At 44.0% G+C, this 14367-nt stretch overlaps 2 protein-coding genes across 3 annotated transcripts in view; one reads left to right on the forward strand and one right to left on the reverse strand.

Moving 5' to 3' along the window:
* Window positions 1–97: 97 nt before the first annotated feature.
* Window positions 98–4480, forward strand: marveld3 (MARVEL domain containing 3). 2 transcript variants are annotated; one of them, XM_029767440.1, is made up of 4 exons: window positions 98–230; window positions 1456–1777; window positions 2935–3032; window positions 3615–4480. In XM_029767440.1, the coding sequence occupies exons 2-4, from the start codon at window positions 1479–1481 to the stop codon at window positions 4223–4225; spliced, it is 1008 nt and encodes a 335-aa protein (XP_029623300.1). In that variant the 5' UTR covers window positions 98–230; window positions 1456–1478; the 3' UTR covers window positions 4226–4480. The 2 variants fall into 2 exon arrangements, with proteins under 2 accessions (XP_029623300.1, XP_029623299.1); XM_029767439.1 differs by having other exon boundaries at window positions 118–332.
* Window positions 4481–11318: 6838 nt separating this feature from the next.
* Window positions 11319–14367, reverse strand: part of LOC115203086 (PH domain leucine-rich repeat-containing protein phosphatase 2-like) — a 50437-nt gene continuing 47388 nt past the window's right edge. The window contains exons 18-19 of the mRNA XM_029767441.1: window positions 13676–13907; window positions 11319–13513 (exon numbers count right to left, since the gene is read on the reverse strand). Coding sequence (XP_029623301.1) covers window positions 12221–13513; window positions 13676–13907 — 1525 coding nt within the window. The 3' untranslated portion in view covers window positions 11319–12220. The remainder of the gene's footprint in view (window positions 13514–13675; window positions 13908–14367) is intronic.

Consider the following 14367-nt stretch of genomic DNA (forward strand, 5'->3'; position numbering starts at 1 on the left):
CTTAAAACCCCCTGTAGTTCTTCTGCACTAAAATCTCTGACACCCAAAAGTTTTTCCACCGACACTTCACACCTTTGTCCCATGCCCTAGGAATGCTGTTTTGGTGGTAGGGGGTGGAGTTCTATAGAGCGAACAGGTGAGAGGGAGGTGCTTGGAGACAGGAAAAGTAAAAGACGTAAAGAATTCAATCATTCGCACAAATTAATCCAGATAAGAACCAGAATTAAGAGGTATTGTTAATTGTTCTTTCTTCATTCATCAATTCGTTATCATCTCAATGTTTGGTTCGCTTCAACAAACAGCATACCTGTGAGCCTTATCATTCGTCACAGGTAACGTTAACATGGAAATACATGTATGTTTTTATCTTCATCAAATATACTAACAAACGTTATTCCCTAGTGCCTACTACCCTCAAGTCACAACCTGGTCTCAGAGTATTTCGTATTATTCTGTACGTAACTCCGAAACACACCATTTAGTATGATATGTTACGTGTCGTATAGTATGTATTCATTTGTGGGTGTCTATCGCCCATTTCGTATGATATGTTGTGACATTTGGGTTGCTAGACTCTCGCGTTATACTTTCGGTTTTGCCTTAAGTAACCATCTGTCTTATGAAACCATACCAAACGTCATACTAAATGGCGCACCTCAGATTTACTTACAGAATAATACGAAATGCTCGGAGACCAGGTTGCGAGTCAGTGTCACCATTTTGTTTGATGTTTTAAACCTTTGTCAAAGTTTTTCAATGTGTATTCAGTTGTGTGCAGAATCATCACGATATCATTCAAGTTGGGTCTGACTGTGACTCCCATCCTGTGCGGTTCTTAACTGACCAGGTTGGAACCACTCAGGGAAAACACGCCCAAAACCTGCCCCGCTTTCATGTGGCTCCTGGATGCGTCTCTTTCTATTGGCTCCAGGCTGCTTCCTCATTCTATGGGTCACAGTCATGGGTAAATGCTTCCCACTGGGCAGCTGTATCACAGTGTCGCCGGGCGGTACTACGACCCGTAGAATGAGGAAATAGTCACGAGACAATAAAAAGAGAAACATCCAGGAGCCAATTGAAAGAAGGGGTGGGTTTTTGGCAGGTTTCTCCTGGACAGTTTTTGCCTGGTAGGGTAAGAACTGCCCAGGACGCGGGTCACAGTCAGACCATAACGGAAGATTCAGGTTACATCCCTTCCCCAGGGCTCCTTAAGGAGAGATACCCCTTACTGCTGTTAGATTGCCCCCATCTTTACTCAGTAGTCATTTCTGAATCGGAGGAATGCCACGTGGTAACTGTCACTAGTGCCAACAAGCATTGCCACCAATGTTTAGTAGGGCTACATGCACAAATAATAGATTGGGATTGTCATCTGATCTCCCTGAGATATCGGTATGACACCTTTACACTAATACTCAATTGATCACGGCAATGTTCATTCGAATAATTTTTCAGAGAAGTGGCCAAGAGACCAGACAATGCCAGAGAGAAGCAGATACCAGGAGAGGGATGAGTATGACAAGAGCTGGGAGAGGGACCGCACTCACGACCGAGGAAGCTCCTCACATGAAGAGAGAGACCGGGAGAGGAAAAGAGAGAGAGACCGGCGGAAGAGAGACAAAATTGATGAGAGATACAGGGATGAGAAGGGCTCTGGAGATGACAGGAGGGACAGAGAGAAGGACTACTCTGACAGACAGTGGGATATGACACCCCACTCTCACAAGGACGCACCACCTGACCACAGAGGAGGCAGTCAAGAAGGACAACAGAGAGCGTAAGAGATCATCTGACTGTCACAGAGTGGCTTCCACAGTTACCATCTTGGGCATGGTTGAGCACATGTTGGTTTTGTTGCGAAACAACTAACCCCTCTATGGGCAGAGAGGTTTGGAACTCTTTCTTAATGGTCTATTAACTAATTTACCGTCTGGTGATGTCACCAGGCAGGCCAAAACTCCATCCCACCAAAACATTAAAAGGGCATTATCATAATTTACACAATTTCACATTATAATTCCAACCTCAGTGTGGAAATATACACAGTGTACAAAATAATAGGAACACCTTCCTAATATTGAGTTTCACCCCCTTTTGCCCTCAGAACAGCCTCAATTTGTCAGGGCATGGACTCTAGGTGGTGTCTAAAGCATTCCACCGGGAGGCTGGCCTATGTTGACTGCAATGCTTCCCACAGTTGGGTCAAGTTGGCTGGATGTCCTTTGGGTGGTGGATCATTCTTGATACACATGGGAAACTTTTGAGCGTGAGAAACCCCGCAGCGTTGCAGTTCTTGACACACTCAATCCGGTGCGCCTGGCACCTACTACTATACTCCATTCAAAGTCACTTAAATATTTAGTCTTGCCCATTCTCTCTGAATGGTATACATGCACAATCCATATCTCAATTGTCTCAAGACTTAAAAATCCATCTTTAACCGGTCTTCTCCCCTTCATCGACACTGACTGAAGTAGATTTAACAGATGACATCAATAAGGGATCATAGCTTTCACCTGGTCAGTCTGTCATGGAAAGAGCAGGTGTTCCTTATGTTTAGTACACTGTATATAAAACACAGGAAAAGTCATCCTTGGGCATATAGTTGTATGGTTTATTTAACTTTCCAATCATTGGATTTTGTTTGGCATACATTTTAAAGTGAAAATCGAGTCTGCATCATTCTGTTACCGTATTATTGCCCACATATACTCTACAGCGTGAGAGGTCTCCGGTTTCACTGGTTTGGGATTGACTCCTTGTAATGTCTGTCTGCTAGTGTTTGAATGGCACATTGACTCTTGGGTAAATATACACCCCTGGAATACAAAACCTGCTCTCTGCCATTGAGGAGGGTTGTGGTGTGGTGGGTTTATGTGGTGTAGTTCCAATGTAAGATTTGACAGACGTCAACTTCTGATTTTGTCTTTGCAGGTATACAGAAGACTCCACATCTCCCTCTGTGGGGAAATACTATGAGCCACAACACAGACAGGCTCTGTACAACCTCAGATATGCCTTAACAGCCAGAGGCAAGTCATGTTTAAATGAAAGAACAAACAGCAACAACTTACACCTGAAATGTTTTTGTGGGTGAATCTCGTTGGTACGGTGTAGTAGGCGTTGTTCTGTTTGATTGGTCCTGGGATTTATTCACTCGGAACCAAACAGAACTAAATGGGGAGGGACCTACCTGAATTTGTCCAATAGAAACTCGATTTTGTTGGGCATAAACGGTTCCCGTTGCAAAACCTAACCAACCACGTGACCAGGCCTCTCTGAGGGTACATGGTCTTTATGAGTGGATTGGAGTTTTGAGTTATATCTGTATTACTCAACATTTAGGAGTTTTTGTATTTGGTTTCTTTCTCCAAATTGGGTGTTTATCCATCATATGTTTAATTCACACTATGGCATACTGCATGTTCTCTCTCTGAGGTGGAATTCCCACTGAAATTAACCATGTTGGTTGAACTCGGATCAACCTCAATTTAGCTGCATTGTTGCATAATCCTCCCTCTTGTGAAACGTATAACTTCAACTCAGCTCACTTTCTCCCTGAGAGTCTTACTGTATGATAAGTCATGTATTTAGCTCTTTCTTGATCTGTTCAGGTCTATGCCAGATAATGGAGGTCTTTGTAAACCTGCTGATAGTCATCTGCTCAGGAGTGACCTACAGTAACGCCGGGGGTTACCGGGACCTGGCCAGCTTCGGGGGTCTCTACCAGTACTACTATGGAGGAGCACAGGCTTTCACTGGAGCCGACGCAGCCAGGGTCAAGGAGCTGGACAAACTGTTCCACCAGCTCAAGCTGCCTCCATACATCTTCAGCATGGCCTGTGGAGGGGCTCTGATGGTTTATGCCTGCATCATTCTGGCTTTCGGGGTCCTGAGAGTCCCTTACCGCTGGCCCCCTGTGCTGCTGGGTGAGGCCCTGGTGAACCTCCTGATCGGCCTGGGCTACATCCCTGCCCTGGCCTTCTACTTTATCAAGCTGCAGGAGACCTACAACAACCCCATCTGTACGGAGAGGGAAGCGCTCTACAAGAGCAAAGGGCATCAGGGCTTTGCATGTGCTCTCAATGGAGCAGACATCGCTGGAGGCCTCTTCGGGGTGCTTGGAGTCATTATTTTCATCTTCGGAATGGTCTTGGCCATCCGTGCTTTCAGGGCAGTGAGGGAGATGAAGAGACTGAGAGCGATGGAAGATGTTAACTTATAACGGGGTTTGCTCACCCCCCACTGTGAAGAGTGTGGATAAAAATGTAGGGTTGAGATCAAATTCGGTCAAACAGCTATAAATGCTAGTGGATTTTATATGAGCTGTGATTGATTAAAAAAAAGTTGAACTGTACAAAGAGCAATTTTGTCCATTTGTGACTTCAAAAACCGCACACTTGTTTTACTAAATGTTACAGATGTGAGACATCTACACTGTCAAAAACATTGTTCTTTCCTAATAAAAATCTTAAACAGATGTATTTCTCTTCCTCATGAATATCTCCATCTTACCTTGTTGAAGTATAGTTATTGTTTGTGGTCTCTGTGGGACTGAAAACACATCTGAGCAGAGCAAAGACTCTTGTTTTGCTATGTTTGCTTCCATTTGGTTCTGAAACAGTTTCTGTAATGCAGCTCAGAAACACCATGGATTTGCATCTGTGGATAGTGTCTGGCCAATGCTATCATCAGAAAGACAATCGAGGGGAACAGAAGGTAGGGAAATTAGAGAGAAACGCACCAAGACCAAGGTTTTTCACAGTATAAATTTTTATTGCTACTTGGCTGAAAGTTAATTAAAAATACAGCTTTTCTGCTCAAAACTAGTCATAGCAGCATCTCAAATGAAATAATAAACCATCGCCCACTGAAAATTTTAAGGAGTACAATTCTGGCTGACAAACAGCAAAAGTGCTCATGGTTAGTCCTTTCCTAAATGATAAAACGAGGTATCCTCTAAAACTAATTACATCAAATATTTAACAGAATAAAAATATTTGTAGCAGTTTTCTGCATGCTAAAATATAAACAAAAATATTAGATATGCTCCAGATATTCAAAACAATGCCTTGGTTTAGAAAGTAATCACATATATGCACTGTATACATTTTATATTTATATGCATTTATATATGGCATGCTTCAGACATTAAATACATGAATTAGAATCTTAAATAAAAATACCATAATCTGCGGCGATATACTATAGAATCCCTGTATTCTAGATTCTGTAGTGGAGAAGGACCTATACATTTGCATGAAACAATGTACAAAAATAAACCTCAGCTTCTTGGCATTGAGAGAAAATATTCAAGCATCTCTAGAAAAGATGTACAGAAAGAAAGGTGAGATCAAATAATGTTTACTTTGGTCACATGTTAAACAATTGAAACATCCTCAATATCAGATTCTTTCCAGAGTTCACCATAATCATTTAACAGAATGGAAATTCATTCTGTTAAATATAACAGCAACACATGCATGCACACATACATACTTTCTCACTCAGACTGCAATGACAAACAGGCAGCATGTTCTTCCTCTGAGAAGAGAAATAAAACCTAGAACGTGTTTACAGAGAGTGGATTAAACGGAATCAGAAAAGCATTGACACCATAACCTACTTAAATATGCATACCCTCACACACACACACACACTCCGCTGTATTTACATAGGATTATGGTGCACTCAGATCATGAACAGTCGTTGATCTCCTCTACTAAATAATTAAAGGGAATACTTTGCCATCATTGTGATGTCACCTTGATCTGTTACTCTGTGCCCCATCTTACTGTAGCCATACGTACGGTATGCATATATACGGGGACATTTATTCCTCTATCTAGGTTAATGACCTTCTCAATCAATATTGTTTCTAGCTCTTGTTAGTAGGAGTCAACTTTCTGGTTCTTTACAAAAACAAGGGAGAGTTGACTGTAAACAAAATAGCAAATAATAATTGGCTAAGGATTTGCAAATGCATGTTCTGAGATACGGAATGCATTTTTGGCTGCTAGAGCACGTAGCATGGGTGCATTTGGGACGCACAGAGCTTAGTAGTGTATTGCTGGTCCCCACTTGGCAAACTAGGGCCCAATTATGGAGCCTCTTGATCAACGTTATGACATGGACCACTGCGTAGAAAGAGTTGACAAAAGGTCAAAACGCACACGATGGCAGAACACTGCACTTCACAATTCTCACACACATGAATACGCACACACAGACAAGAATGCTCAGTTATTACTCATTTCCATAGTTAAGAAAAAAGGATCCTCCTATTTCCAGGTCAGGTGTGTAACCTGTTAGTAATATATACAGGGGACACTTTGCATATTTGATGTGAGGGAATTCATGTTCATAATCATCTACATTGTGTAGTGTATTGAAGTCCAACTTCCTGTTCATTAAGAGGATTATGAGAACTTTGAATTCTCTTATTCCACCAACCACATCACAGACAATCACCTCTTCATACCGTTCTTATGTTCTCAACTTAAATGCCATATGAAAATGTCAGATGTGTGCAAGCTCAAATCTGTTTCTTTAGTCTGTCCTGAAATACTCTCTCTGTGCCCAGGGTGGAGGGCAAACCCACACCTGTGGTGCATACATGCACCTGTGTTACCGCCTGAGGCACAGCAGGTGGCTTCCATTAGCAAACAAAGCAATATTCAAAATGGCCTGCTTTCTGCCACTTATCATCCCTAGAATGAGCCAGATTCTTTCACCCCACAACACTAGCTGCTGTTCCTCTCATGGAAGCAGAATGACTCAATACAAAAAAGCCTTAAGACTTGAACAAGGAAGAACAATGCCCGTCTTTGTGCTAAAAGACAAACTTGCATCCACCAGAAAAAGACGTTTTGTAATTCTCTCACACTTTACTTCAAATTATTAGCACTTCTATTGGATACTTTCTCTTAGAGAAGACATGATATGTTGGGCTGACAGAAGCCACAACAACGACAACTCAAGCCCTATGAGTTAATGTGCATTTTTTATAAATATCTCACATAATACTCAAATATCAATCTTTGAATATATTCGTCTCCCTATGTACAAAGTGCTTTAAACAGTGTTTGATCCTTTGAAGAGCAGATTTTGTCCGAAGTAGGACCAAAATAAGTGAATAAAACTTACAGCTGAAGTCAGAAGTTTACATACACTTACGTTGAAGTCATTAAAACTAGTTTTTCAACCACTCCACAAAGTTGTTGTTAACAAACTATAGTTTTGGAAAGTCAGTTAGGACATCTACTTTGTGCATGACGCAAGTAATTCTTCCAAAAATTGTTTACAGACAGATTATTTCACTTATAATTCACTGTATAACCGTTCCAGTGGGTCAGAAGTTTACATACACTAAGTTGACTGTGCCTTTAAACAGCTTGGAAAATTCCACAAAATGATGTCATTGGCTTTAGAAGCTTCTGATAGGCTAATTGACATCATTTGAGTCTATTGGAGGTGTACCTGTGGATGTATTTCAAGGCCTACTTTCAAACTCATTGCCTCTTTGCTTGACATCATGGGAAAATCAAAAGAAATCAGCCCAGACCTCATGAATAGAATTGTAGACCTTCACAAGTCTGGTTCATCCTTGGGAGCAATTTCCAAATGCCTGAAGGTACCACGTTCATCTGTACAAACAATAGTACGCAAGTATAAACACCATGGGACCACGCAGCCGTCATACCGCTCAGGAAGGAGACGCATTCTGTCTCCTAGAGATGAACGTAATTTGGTGCAAAAAGTGCAAATCAATCCCAGAACAACAGCAAAGGACCTTGTGAAGATGCTGGAGGAAACAGGTGCAAAAGTATCTATATCCACAGTTAAACGAGTCCTATATCGACATAACCTGAAAGGCCGCTCAGCAAGGAAGAAGCCACTGCTCCAAAACCGCCATAAAAACGCCAGACTACGGTTTGCAACTGCACATGGGGACAAAGATCGTACTTTTTGGAGAAATGTCCTCTGGTCTGATGAAACAAAAATTGAACAGTTTGGGCATCATGACCATCGTTATGTTAGGAGGAAAAATGGGGAGGTTTGCAAGCCGGAGAACACCATCTCAACTGTGAAACACGGGGGTGGCAGCATCATGTTGTGGGGGTGTTTTGCTGCAGGAGGGACTGGTGCACTTCACAAAATAGATGGCCGCATGAGGAAGGAAAATGATGTGGATATATTGAAGCAACATCTCAAGACATCAGTCAAGAAGTTAAAGCTTGGTCACAAATGGGTCTTCCAAATGGACAATGACCCCAAGCATACTTCCAAAGTTGTGGCAAAATGGCTTAAGGACAACAAAGTCAAGGTATTGGAGTGGCCATCACAAAGCCCTGACCTCAATCAAATAGAACATTTGTGGGCAGAACTGAAAAAGTGTGTGGGAGCAAGGAGGCCTACAAACCTGACTCAGTTACACCAGCTCTGTCAAGAGGAATGGGCCAAAATTCACCCAACTTATTGTGGGAAGGCTACCTGAAACGTTTGAGTTAAACAATTTAAAGGCAATGTTACCAAATACTAATTGAGTGTATGCAAACTTCTGACCCACTGGGAATGTGATGAAAGAAATAAAAGCTTAAATAAATCATTCTCTTTACTATTATTCTGACATTTCACATTCTTAAAATAAAGTGGGGATCCTAACTGACCTAAGACAGGGAATTCTTACTAGGATTAAAATGTCAGGAATTGTGAAAAACTGAATTTAAATGTATTTGGCTAAGGTGTATGTAAACTTCCGACTTCAATTGTATGTAATACATCTCATATTATAAGCAAGCAGGCTTTAGAAAGGCAAATTCACCAATCATTCCAGTCTAGAACGTTAAGGATGTAGTAAATAGCCATTTCGAAGCCGCTGTGAGGTTTTTGAGCATCTAAAATAGTGGCAATTATATGAAACCTTAAGAATCCAATCCTTGTTCTACTGGCTTGAAACGTTGCCTTGCTCCCTCTGCAATTTGGAGAAAAGAATGCAAAATATTGGTGTGTTATATGCTCCTGACCTTGCCATGTAAGGTCAAAGGGCAAAACCAGCTCCGCTAAAGGAAATAAAACCAACAGAAAAAGATAGTCACCGTCATCATTAGGACTGGCAGCGCTGCATTAAGGCTATGAACAAGCATAGAGAGGGTTGTAGCTAGCTAAGCAGCTATGGTAAGTATTACAACCATGCCACTAGCCTTTTCACAGCGGCATCTAGGAACACGTCCCGGTCATTCTCTTGTCAGACCACAAGCCCTCTCTTACTAAGTCAGAAAGTTGTCCTCTCTAAAATGGGTTAGGGTTAGGCAGTTTGGCACAAAGGGGAAGGGGGGTAGATTTTGGTCTGCAGCTTTGTTATATCAATGATGAGTCAATTAGCAGTATACTATCCTCTGACATTGCTGGAGCACAAGTGCAACTTTATAGAAATGTCATATTCACAGTCAACTGACCCATATTATGCGGATGCCTTTCTTCAAAGCAATCTCTATGATGGACATATTTCACAATGTCTGCGCTAGATAAAAGCCAGGACCATACTGTGGACCACTCCATACGTCAGCAACACTAAAACCATTAGCAAATGCCCCAAATAAAGTCTGAACTCAAATTCGGATGCAAAACGAATGGCTTACACTCAATGCTTTCATTGTTTCACTCTTCTCAGGACACAAAAGTGCTTTGCTCATTGTGATGTCATCACTTCATTATCCAGTGAGTTGCATATGTAATGTCTAAGTTAATGTCTCATTGGCCCTATACATAAGAATACCTGTGTTTTTTGTTTTGTGTGTCAAAATACAGTCAATACTTTAACCCACATCTGCATCATGTCATCATCCCAGGACACACATTTGAGATGGATGAGATCATTAGCTCTGGTGAGTTGATTTGTAGATAAGAGTATTGTATATTTTTGCTAACATTCCACAATAACGTAATGTGATGGTATTAACCCAGGGTCCTCTGACAGCTTAGAAACATATGGAACAGACAAAGGCTTGTCTCCACACTGTGAAAGAAGTGGAAGATAACGTCCTGCTCAGCATTAGGTCAGGTGTCCTACATACCTCTTGAAACGTTTGTTCCTTCACAATACCCCATCCAGTCATCCACCCACCTGTTGGATTGGTTTGGTGTTGGCACTCATGTGAGCTTCACACCACCCCTCTTACTCAAACCAGCCCTTATTGTCGCCAAGATAACAATGAGCTTTTCTGTTCTGCCAACAAAAACACACTGTTCTGAATTTGTTATACAGTAGGTGGTAGCGGTGGTACAGTACACTGATGATATTCACTGATATAGAACTAACATTTGAGGCAATTCATAGTTATCACCACCAGATGTCCCACAAACCCCTATTGAATCTGTCAGTAGATCTATGAGAATGAAATATCTAATTATTTCAATTATTTTTACTCTTTCCCTCACTGACTTAAAATGAAGAGCATCAACCAGCTATATCTATAGGCTCCAAAGGAATTATGCAAACTACATGGCTAAAATAGACTTTCACAACATACGTACTTTACATATACATGTAAAATAATATACATGTAACATCCTCATTTTAGTACACTACTCATGGATATTCTGTTCAGTTGACTGAGAAGCTAATGGAATGATGGGAACAGAATGATTCTCAAACCTTAAAACACTTTCGATACGTTGGTCACTGGAGAGATTTTGCACAATTTCCTGGGTACAAGCGTGAAACTAGAAAAACTAAAGAAAAAAAGGGGCTACACACCTCACAGTGGACTCCTTAAATGATGGCACTCTAATAATGTGAAGAACTCATGTTGAAGAACATGTTTTTTCACCCATCATTTGTAATGATTACTGTACAGCATTGTAACGTCTTTAAGATATGAAAACCGTGAACAATTGTTTCGTCTTCATTGTCACCATTCATGTTGCTCATAAAACATAATTAATATAACAACTTTTTCTGTTAAAATTTGCTGACCATGCACTGTCACAGATACAGTGTTAGAATAACGCTTTTGAAGCAGTATGTCATATTGGTTCTGTACAGGTGAGCAATGCACTATGTTATTTTGCGTTAGCCTTTTCTTGAGCGCTTGATGCTATTTTTGAACATTATTTTCTGTAGTATTCCTCCCAGGAAGGCTTCAATGGTTTCCAAATGGATAGGCATCCTGATGCTAGGACTAGGCCAAGCAGGCCATGTGATTACACCACTATGTGGTTCTGCACTATACTGCTCATACTAAATGTGTATATAGATACTAACTGTATTTCCCATATAGAGGATTATGGTGTAGATAGAAAGGGTCACATCTTAGTTTTTTTTGTAAATAAAAATTCTGTTTTTTTTTTTAATCGCCTGCTGTAATGTTCCTACCTGCCTCTAGCATACACAGTCTGAATCCTTGTACCACAGAGTAAGGCCAGTCAGCCCAGTTTCCAGTCCTGCCAGCCATGTCGGCTGCCATTGTGCAGTCAACAGGTTAGAGAGGGAGATAAAGTAGGATATATATACAGACAGACAGACAGACAGACAGAGAGAGAGCGAGCGAGCGTGAGAAGTGGCTGTACCATTGGTGGCCCCTGGAGGACGCTGTCACACAGTGATGTCCTATTCCAGGGTTAATACTGATGCCCCCCCCCTCCTCCCTCCATACACAGACAGGCAGGGAGGCAGGGACATCTGGGGCTGAGTCATCTACAGTAGGCACTTTTTCACCTTTTGGTCACAGGACTTGTCCCTGGGATCTAGGAGCCCCTGGAGCCCCCAGCAATGGAATGATAACACACTCAAATTGATTATTCTACCATTTCACTAGTTGACCTTCCTTCCAAGTAAAGGGAAATGTTGCAAACAAGTTCTGCAGTCTAAAACACATGAGGTATTCTAGTTCAGGCTGGGGTATTTTGGCCTCCGGTGGTCCCCTTCTTTTCACAACCTATTTTCATGGTTGGTGACTTCAGTGCCTGTTCAGCTCTGATACTCAGACAGTTCCACCAGGTTCATCAGACAGTTAGCTAAGCACCTCTCTACGTCTAATGTGACGTAACCATTCATGTGTGAACAGTCAAGGCCCCACATGTCCATCTGGTCTTCATGACAGAGCTGAATGGAAACTTGAACTGGAATATCCCACCTGTGCCAGAGAGACCTCCTCTGCCCCCCTGGTATGGCACTATCACAGGACTACCACAGGGTGGCGCTGTGCTCTGGCCCCCTCTAGAGGGCAGTATCATAGACTTCCTGTTGTAGGGCAGGGATAGGGTTGGGGGCGAGGTCCCGCTGGGGCAACATGGGAGAAGGGGGGTGGGGGTGGTCCCACACAGGGTCTCTGATGGAGGGGGGTGTGAAAGGAGGTGGAGGTCCAGGGACCATAGGGCTCTGGCCCTTCAGCTGTTCCCTAACATCCTGCTCCAGACTGGGAGGCACTACCAGCTGGTCCTCGGGGTCCTGCTGGGCAGGGGCAGTGAAGTAACCCGACTTCTTCTTAGGGGCCTCCAGGGCTACCTCGATGAGGTTGTGACTATCTTCCGGGGCCACCACGGAGCCGTTGGAGAGCTTCTTCCCAAAGAGGCTGGAGGTGGAGGGGGACTTCTTCAGGTCGGAGATCTCTCTGCCACACACAGCCAGCAGGCAGCCGTTAGTGGCTGACACCACCACGCTGTTCTGACGACGCATCTTTCCATTGGGGTAGTCCGAGCGTGTCTTGTCTAGGTTGTGGTCCTTGTGGCTCGCGGGGGGCCCAGAGCGAATCTGGAAAGCACAGCAGTGGATGTCCACCTCCACCTCCAGCTTGCTCCCGTTGGAGATGACCCCCTCTAGGGGAACCTCGTCATCACTGTCCAGCCCGTTGTCAGACTGGTTACTGGAGAAGGTGGCACAGGAGGGCTGCCGCTGGAACAGGACTGGGTGGGGCCCCCCTACCCCAGCTGAGCCAGGTCCCACAGGGGCACAGAGCGTGGCTGCAGGGTGGAGGCTACAGCGCCTCTCAGATCGGGCCGTGGGGCCAGTGGAGGGGTGCTCGTCAGAGGCTGTGGAGCCCGCCTCACTCCCCAGCTCAGAGGCCGAAGTCTCGCTGTTGAACTCTGAGGCGATGCCACTGCTGTAGGAGGGCGTGGCTGGGTCCCCTGGGGGAGCAGTGACGGGGAGGGGTGTTGGAGGGGGTCCCCGGGGTTCAGTACCAGTACTGGCGTGAGGGGGCTCACAGGTACAGCTGTCCTCCCCGATGTGCAGGGACACCACCACCGCCTCCACATTGTCCCGGCAGCCATAGCTCTGGGCCAACGTGCAGAGCTTCTTGGCAGCAGCGCGGGGGTCCCTCACGGCCTGCACGGTGCACACGGCCTCCTGGTAGGACACCCTCTCAAACAGCGCCCGGTTCCCCAGGATCAAGAACTCATCTTGGGAACACAGGGGCTCGGTGCGTACCCAGGGCTTGGGCAGCACCCAGGGAGACAGATAAGAGCATCCCAGCAGGCGAGAGCAGCATGTCACTCCACTCACCTTGTTATCCTGCAACACAATAACACAGGAGGGGACTCAGCTCTGCACTTTGAATACAAATGAATACCTCGGAGCATAAGGCATCACATCAAACGTTAACAAGTAGATGTTAATGAACACAAAGGCCCTCACAAAGACGTGCATTCACACACGCCTGACTCCCCACAGTACCTCAGTGATGATCGCCTTGCTGAGTTTGACCCTGTCCATCTCTTCGGTGCTCTGCTCCAGGCTGAAGACCTTGGAGAGGGGCAGGGGCTGGCCGTCTCGACACAGCACCGCCTGGCAGCTGCCCACGTTGGCCACCGTCAGGCTGAAGTAGCTGCCCAGCTCCAACGGCTCGTGGTGGATGTAACAGAGCAGGGCAGATGCACCCAGCTTCTGACCAGCCATGCCCAGTTTCCTGCATCATACATCACAGAATTCAACTATCAAAACATGCCCTGCAATTAGCTAGCTTCTTTGTTAAATAAACATTAAAAGTAGACCATTATGAATATTCATTATGTTGTTATTTGCATATGTCAGTTCCTAGCTAATGCAGTTGTGAATTAAGTCAATCAAATGTAAATGAACACGGAATAGTACAATTGTAGGTTTGTCTTCCCTAAGGGGCAACAGTAATTCATAGCAGAGGCGCAACTTTCAGTGGGGTCAGGGGGGGCGTGGGGGAACATGTCCCACCCACATTCTGAAGTTGCATTTTTGTCCCCCCCAGTTTTAGCATTGGAATGTGACACAAAACGAGGCAACGGTGTGCTTTAGGACCATGCGGACATCTCCGATCGGTGGGGTAGGTTGTTTGGAGTGTTTATCTGACTGGATAAAAAAAAAAATTATAATAATGATGATGTCCAACCCAC

The sequence above is a fragment of the Salmo trutta genome, chromosome 12 (assembly GCF_901001165.1).
Source record: "Salmo trutta chromosome 12, fSalTru1.1, whole genome shotgun sequence".
In the NCBI taxonomy this organism is placed as follows: Eukaryota; Metazoa; Chordata; class Actinopteri; order Salmoniformes; family Salmonidae; genus Salmo; species Salmo trutta.

Coding starts and splice junctions, on each gene's coding strand:
- marveld3 (XM_029767440.1), top strand. CDS start 1,479: ATGCCAGAGAGAAGCAGATACCAGGAGAGGGATGAGTATGACAAGAGC. Junction 1,778..2,934: donor CAAGAAGGACAACAGAGAGC/GTAAGAGATCAT, acceptor TTGTCTTTGCAG/GTATACAGAAGACTCCACAT. Junction 3,033..3,614: donor ATATGCCTTAACAGCCAGAG/GCAAGTCATGTT, acceptor TGATCTGTTCAG/GTCTATGCCAGATAATGGAG.